General features: G+C 48.9%; 1 protein-coding gene across 1 annotated transcript; it reads left to right on the forward strand.

Moving 5' to 3' along the window:
- Positions 1–734: 734 nt before the first annotated feature.
- LOC139784933 (uncharacterized) lies at positions 735–5,927 on the forward strand. Its single transcript, XM_071724099.1, has one exon. It carries the CDS (start codon positions 735–737, stop codon positions 5,925–5,927), a length of 5,193 nt encoding a protein of 1,730 aa, XP_071580200.1.
- The last annotated feature ends 1,848 nt before the right edge of the window (positions 5,928–7,775 follow it).

Genomic DNA, 7,775 nt, shown 5'->3' on the forward strand with positions numbered 1-7,775 from the left:
GCGTCGCGCAAAGGAAAGCTCCCGAAACACGAGAGTTCGCGGTCAGTAGCCAAAAGTACTCCGGTTCACGAGGTCGTATACCGCCGTGCTTCCGTTAACGTTTACTCCGGTTCACGCGGTCTCAAATATACCGTCGTGCATCCGAGTTTGCTGCTCTGTCAGAGCACCGCTAATTATCGCGCCGTTCGTGCGTGCTGCAATTCGCTCTCGTCTTCGCGAGCAGTGAACATTCGCGTATAAGTCACCCTGCGTGCCTCGCCATTGTGCGCTCGATCATCGTGATCGAGTCGACTATTTGTGAACATTCTCGCGTCTTGTGTTACGAACAAGTGCGACTGCTGTATAACGCCTCAAGTGCGTTCATCACGTGCAAGCTACATTGCGCGTCTTAATTGCCATCGCCTCCGCGCTCTACGAACACTTTCGTATCACGTGACCAGCGCTCATCGAATCACGTGCGCGCCGAGTGTCGTGCTCAAATGAGAGCGCGTCAACCATCACTTGTATTAACCTGACGATTAAACGATATTTGTGCATTCCTCCCAAATCAAGTGTCTCATTCTAACCGCACGTCGGATCCCTGTCGGGGTCGACCCGGCATCTTACGCCAATTGGCGAACCGGAGTTACGCCCGGAAACCATAAAATTTGCCAACATAAATTCTGGTCCTTCGAGCCGGATCGGCGTGCAACTGTGTCAATTAACAGACACCAGTCAAATCTATCTCGTACGAGATGGCCGAACATTTGGGAGGCCAGCTGCAACTCCAGCGACAAATCGAGCGCTATCTCGAAAACTTTAAGAAGATTGGGAAAACCAACCTGACACCTGCGAAAATCCGCTCGAGAATTGCGTTTCTCAAGGAAACGTGGCAGCAATTCGTGAACGGACACGCATCGGTGGCCAGGACCATTAACGAGGACGTTCAAGCATCGCTAGCGTACTTCAAGGACAACCACTATGAAACAGCGAAGAACGCCTGCCAGGCAGCCTTGGACTACATGTCGGAGAGCCTGGAGAAGTTGGAGCCAGTCGTGAGTCCCAACCAGTCATTTGCCGCATCGACGATGCGCACGGATCAGTCCGCGTTTTCTCTTTCGCACCTGCCGCGTATAAGTCTTCCTAAATCGGGGGAGTTTCGCGAGTGGGAAGCGTTTCAAGATCAATTTACAGCCTTAATCATTGATAATCGCGAATTGTTAGACGTTAATCGCTTGCAATATCTGCACTCTTGCGTGAAGGGTGAAGCCAGCGATGCCATACGCAATCTGGCATTAACTGACGCGAATTTTAAGATAGCTTGGAGTTTGCTAATAACGCGATATGAAAATCGCCGTCGTTTAGTACATGATCACATCCACGCTCTGCACACGCTTCCCCAAGCGACTTCTGATTCCGCAGTGGCTCTCACCGCGTTGCGCAATAAAGCGAACATAGCAATACAGTCATTAAAAAACCTCGGTCGGTCTGTTGATGCATGGGACGACATTTTGGTTTATTTGCTCGTTCAAAGGCTGGATAAATTCAAACGAAAGGCCTGGGAATTGCAACTTGGCGATACGTCAGAGTATCCAACATACGATCGACTTGATAAATTTCTTCTATCACGAATACGTGCGCTCGAGAATGTTCTCCCGGCTTCGTCTCAAGTCAAGGGCAATAAACAAAATTCCTCTGTTCAGAGTCACGCAGCGAACGCAAGTTCGACCAAATGTCCCATGTGTCAAAAGACGCACTTCTTGTCCGCGTGTCCGGACTTTCACAATAAAAGCGTCGCTCAACGGCGTGATCTCGCGAAGAAATATCATTGTTGCTACAATTGCTTGAGTACACGGCACACTCGCGATGCGTGTTCGAGCAAGAACACATGCCGTCAATGTCAGCAGAAGCACCATACGTTGCTTCACACGACCGATGTAAATAATAATAGTTCGACAAGTGAGGGCTCACCTTCATCTACGGAAACGAAAACAGACTCAACTGACGAAGTAACTTCGCATCTATTGTCTCACACTAGCTTTTCAAAATCAAATATTTTGTTAGCTACCGCCTGGATTAAGGTGAGCGGGCTCAACGGTCGACATAGTATAGTCCGCGCGTTATTGGATCAAGGTTCGGTCACTACTTTGATCACCGAACGTTTAGCTCAGCGACTGCGTCTCCCGCGTACGCGCGTCTCCGTATCTATCACTGGGATCGGCGAGACCGCTGCCACCGCACGCAGCGCAGCTAAAGTTCATGTGTCAGCGCGTGACGGCACGGGCCCGGCGCCCTCCATTTCCGCTCTTGTTCTCAAGTCGCTTACGACTTACATTCCGCAACGCGTTCCGGATATAACGCAACTGTCGTACATTCGCGAACTTACGCTAGCTGATAACGATCCGACTAGCGCGGCGCCGATTGACGTCATTATCGGTGCTGATTTGTATGGCGCGATTTTACTGCCGGAGGTCCGTAATCGCGCCCCTCATGAGCCCGTCACTCAAAAATCGATTTTTGGATGGTTCCTGTCTGGACCAATGCCTATGCCGTCGCAGTCACGGCCGATTCGCATTCAAACGCACCACTGCACGGTGTTGTCGGAAATCTCCGATCAGCTGAAACGGTTCTGGGAGGTCGAAGAACTTTCTCAGCAAACTCATCTCTCACCGGAAGAGAGTCAATGCGAAGAACACTTCGTGTCTACACATTCTCGTGCCCCCAACGGGCAATATATAGTGCGGCTGCCGTTCAAATCGGGGCCCCCTATCGACATTGGCGACTCTAAAAAGTCTGCAATCGCGTTGTATTCGCGTCTCGAGTCACGGTTAAGGTCGAATCCCGACCTTGCGAAGGAATACCACGACTTCTTGGCGGAATATGAACGTCTTGGCCACATGACCAAGGCACCTCTCGATGACCCCCCTGATGGTCAAGTAGTGTATATACCGCATCATGCAGTTGTCCGCGAGCATAGCGCAACAACTCGTTTGCGCGTTGTCTTCAACGCCTCTCAACCGACCTCCAATGGTCTCTCGTTGAACGACCATCTAATGATCGGCCGTAAATTACAACCCAAATTATCTTTCATTCTCTTGCGATGGCGTCAATTTCGGTTCGTCTTCACCGCCGACATCGCCAAAATGTATCGCCAGATTCTTGTCCACAAAAGCGATGTAAATTATCAAAGGATCTTATGGCGACCCACGCCAAACGGGCCCTTAATAGCATACTTATTGCTTACCGTCACTTACGGTAATGCAAACGCGCCAAACGTCGCTCTTCGCGTGGTCGAGCAAGTTGACGAAGGCGCTGATTTCCCTTTGGCAGTTCCGGTATTACGGCTTCACACGTACGTCGACGACGCTGTGTTTGGCGCCGATGACATACCGCTCGCGCTTCAGACGCGAGATCAACTGATTTCTCTCTTGAAACGAGCAGGATTTCACCTCCGAAAATGGGCGAGTAACAATCCCGTATTGCTCGAGAGCATCGATCCGCAGGATCACGGCCTTGCTTCCGCAAAAACGCTCGAATCTGACGAGCGTCTCAAGATACTGGGTATCAAGTGGCATCCTCACACGGACGTCTTTCAATTTGACGTCACGCTTGCAGAGTCGGCTCCCGACACGAAGCGCTCAATTCTTTCGACAATCGCTCGAATTTTTAATCCTCTCGGGTGGATGGCCCCAGTGGTCATCACCGCAAAAATCATGATGCAGCAGCTCTGGCTTCTTTGCTGTAAATGGGACGATGTAATCCCTGATGATCTTCTCCGTAAGTGGAGAGATTACTATTCTCGATTACCTATACTGCGACAAATCGTCATTCCGCGTTGGACCGGTTACGGTTCCGATACACTCACCGCGGAGATTCATGGGTTTGCCGACGCCTCCGCCTCCGCATACGGAGCGGTTGTTTATTTAAAAGTTACGCATCTTGACGGAACAGTCGAAATTACGCTACTTCCATCGAAGTCGAAAGTAGCTCCGCTCAAGCCCATGAGTATTCCTCGTTTAGAGTTGCTCGCCGCCGTTCTGCTCGCGCGGTCTATCGCCGCCGTGCGATCCGCGCTCACGATTGCTATTCAGATCTACCATTGTTGGACAGATTCAAAGGTCACTAAAGCCTGGCTCTCGCAACCACCCTCACGTTGGAAAATGTTCGTCGCGAATCGGGTGCATGAGGTTCAGACCCTCTTGCCAAACGTCGAATGGCATCACGTGCCATCACAGCAAAACCCTGCCGATCTCGTTTCGCGGGGCGTCAAACCTGAAAATTTGATTCAGCAATCTCTATGGTGGACAGGGCCTGACTGGCTCAAATTATCGTCAGATCAATGGCTCTCCGAGCCTCAATCAAATTTGCAAGAATCGCTACCGGAAGAGCGAGCGCACGTTTCCGTGCACCTTGTGCACCCTTGCCAACGATGGGAGCTCGGAGAAAAATTCTCCTCGTGGAACAAGCTGGTGCGCGTCACCGCTTATGTAATGCGATTCGCTCGCCGCGCTCGCGCAATGAGTTGCTTAAATTCCGTCAATGCGACCGCAAAACCCGCGTCGATATTACTTCTTCCGGAAGAAATTAATCTCGCGCGCGAATTCTGGCTCAAGAAAGTGCAACAAATGTTATTCCCCGTGGAGTACGCTCAATTAAAGTCATTAAATCGAATTTCAAACAGCAGTAAACTGCTACCGTTAAACCCGTTTCTCGATAAAAACGGACTTATTCGCGTCGGAGGCCGACTCCGCAATTCTGCGTTTTCGGACGACAAGAAACACCCGGTCGTGCTCGCTGCACATCCGTTAGTTGCCGCGTTAATACGCGAAACTCATATCCGTGCCCTCCACGCTGGGCCGCAATTCACGTTGCACCTGCTTCGTGAACACTACTGGATCTTGCGCGCGCGTCAAACGATACGAGCTGTTCTCCATAAATGTGTCAGATGCGCTCGTGAAAGCGCCAAAGCCGCGCACGAGTTAATGGGCGACCTGCCCTCGTGTCGCGTCACGTCGACGCCTCGCGCGTTCCTACACTGCGGGATAGATTATGCCGGACCAATACAGGTCAGATCTACTCCCGGTCGAGGACACACATCAAGAAAGGCGTACATCGCGGTGTTCGTCTGCATGACCGTCAAAGCTACTCATCTGGAGTTGGTTGGCGATTGTACGACTCCCGCGTTTATCGCTGCATTCGATCGATTTTGTGCACGTCGCGGCGTTCCCAGTGATATGTATTCGGACAACGCTACGACTTTCCACGGCGCTCAACGCGAAATCTCCGTCACATGGAGTGAGGCCACTCGCGATTCGAATTTTCAAAGTAGCCTAGCAACCCAAGGCGTTCGGTGGAACTTCATTCCTCCGTCCGCGCCGCATTTCGGCGGTCTTTGGGAAGCGTGCGTCCGCAGCGTCAAGTTTCACATGAAACGGGTCATCGGGGCGCACACGCTGACATTCGAGGAGCTAAGCACGCTCCTATGTAAAATCGAAGCGTGTTTGAACTCGCGACCGATCGCTCCCGGTTCAGACAATTTCGATGATTATAATTCAGTGACACCGAGTCATTTCTTGATAGGATTGGCGCTGACAAGCGCTCCCACCCCCTCGTTGCTTGAGGAAAAGGAAACGCGTCTCACTCGGTGGCAGCTAATTACACAGATGCGCGACAGCTTTTGGAAGCTTTGGTCAAATGACTATCTGCATACATTGCAGCAACGCCCCAAGTGGCGTCAAATTCAGAATCTAGCTCGAGTCGGACGCTTAGTACTTCTGCGAAATCCTCTCCCTTCTCCCAGCAGATGGGAATTGGGAAGAATCGTCGAGTGTCACCCCGGCGACGACGGACTCACGCGAGTCGTCTCGGTTAAAACAGCGCGATCCACGTACAAACGTGCCGTGGTCAAGCTATCATTTTTGCCGGTCGATATAAACACTCCGGAGTGACATTCCACGATGCCTATACGACAATAAAACTTTGTAAATACTTGTAAATATTCCTATGTATCATGTCTTATGTAAATTGATCATTCTAGTTTAAGTTGTTTTAGCACTCGCAGTGCTCCGCATGGCAAGCGGCTCGAGATCAACAATTCGTCACGGCGGGCGGCATTGAATTGTTGCGAATTGTTATTCGCGGCGGGCGGTTATGTTCCGTAATTTTCTCGCGATCGCGGATCAATACCGTAACGGTAACGCCATCCGTCAGTCGCCCTCCGAACGAAGGGATTTCGCGCCGCTCCCCCCGTCAACCCTTACCACGAAGTCTCTCGCGACGCGTATCGATCCTGTCATGCCGTGATCGCATGATCCCGGAAACGCAGGTGATTGGTCGATACGCGTCGCGCAAAGGAAAGATCCCGAAACACGAGAGTTCGCGGTCAGTAGCCAAAAGTACTCCGGTTCACGAGGTCGTATACCGCCGTGCTTCCGTTAACGTTTACTCCGGTTCACGCGGTCTCAAATATACCGTCGTGCATCCGAGTTTGCTGCTCTGTCAGAGCACCGCTAATTATCGCGCCGTTCGTGCGTGCTGCAATTCGCTTTCGTCTTTGCGAGCAGTGAACATTCGCGTATAAGTCATCCTGCGTGCCTCGCCATTGTGCGCTCGATCATCGTGATCGAGTCGACTATTTGTGAACATTCTCGCGTCTTGTGTTACGAACAAGTGCGACTGCTGTATAACGCCTCAAGTGCGTTCATTACGTGCAAGCTACATTGCGCGTCTTAATTGCCATCGCCTCCGCGCTCTACGAACACTTTCGTATCACGTGACCAGCGCTCATCGAATCACGTGCGCGCCGAGTGTCGTGCTCAAATGAGAGCGCGTCAACCATCACTTGTATTAACCTGATGATTAAACGATATTTGTGCATTCTTCCCAAATCAAGTGTCTCATTCTAACCGCACGTCGGATCCCTGTCGGGGTCGACCCGGCATCTTACGCCAATTGGCGAACCGGAGTTACGCCCGGAAACCATAAAATTCGCCAACAATAAGTGATTATAGTTTTTACACTTTTAATCTTGACTGCAAATTCTCTACATCTATTTTTCCGGACAAAGTGTAATTGTATACATAAAAGATATAGAATATAATGTAATCAGAAAATAAAACATATCAGAAAAAGTCAAATTGATTATATTTGTCATTATTTCTGCAAGTATTCCGTATTTAAATATTTCTCAATAAGACAAAATTCTGTTATTTGTCATTTCTAGCAATATTCCAATAAATAATAGATCTTTTTTATTTTCAGTGATACATGAGATTTCAATACCTTTGCTACAAGTAGCATGGTGATTGGTGCAATATCTCTAAAAGTTGCTGATGTTATTACTGTGAAAAGAATCATTTACAAAACAAGTTGCTGATGTCAAATTCTTAAGATTACTAGCTGTTTTATACACTGTGGTACGGTATGTATACTCATGAGACTTGACATAACATTTTTATTAAAATTGTTCTAATGATATTTTATACATTATGCTATTTATTAATTTTGTTAAACGTCTGTTACAGATAGAAAGGAGCTGAGAACGACATATTCCATGCATCTACAGCAATTTGCAGAACAAGCTCGTCATGAACTACCTAAAACGAATTCATCAACAAAACACGAGATTCTTTTAAGCGAGAGTTTATTATTATTGTCTCCGCTATTAGAATCTTGTGAAATGTTATGAAAATATCAACATCCACTTATTTTTTGGACTTTTCGGGAAATTTGTTTTTAACTATCAAAGCATGTTTATACTGCTATGTATATATCAAGCACTAAAAAAGATTTGTTGC

This window comes from Temnothorax nylanderi, unplaced genomic scaffold, assembly GCF_030848795.1.
Source record: "Temnothorax nylanderi isolate EJ_2023f unplaced genomic scaffold, tnyl_v1.0 TNYL_tig0707_pilon, whole genome shotgun sequence".
In the NCBI taxonomy this organism is placed as follows: Eukaryota; Metazoa; Arthropoda; class Insecta; order Hymenoptera; family Formicidae; genus Temnothorax; species Temnothorax nylanderi.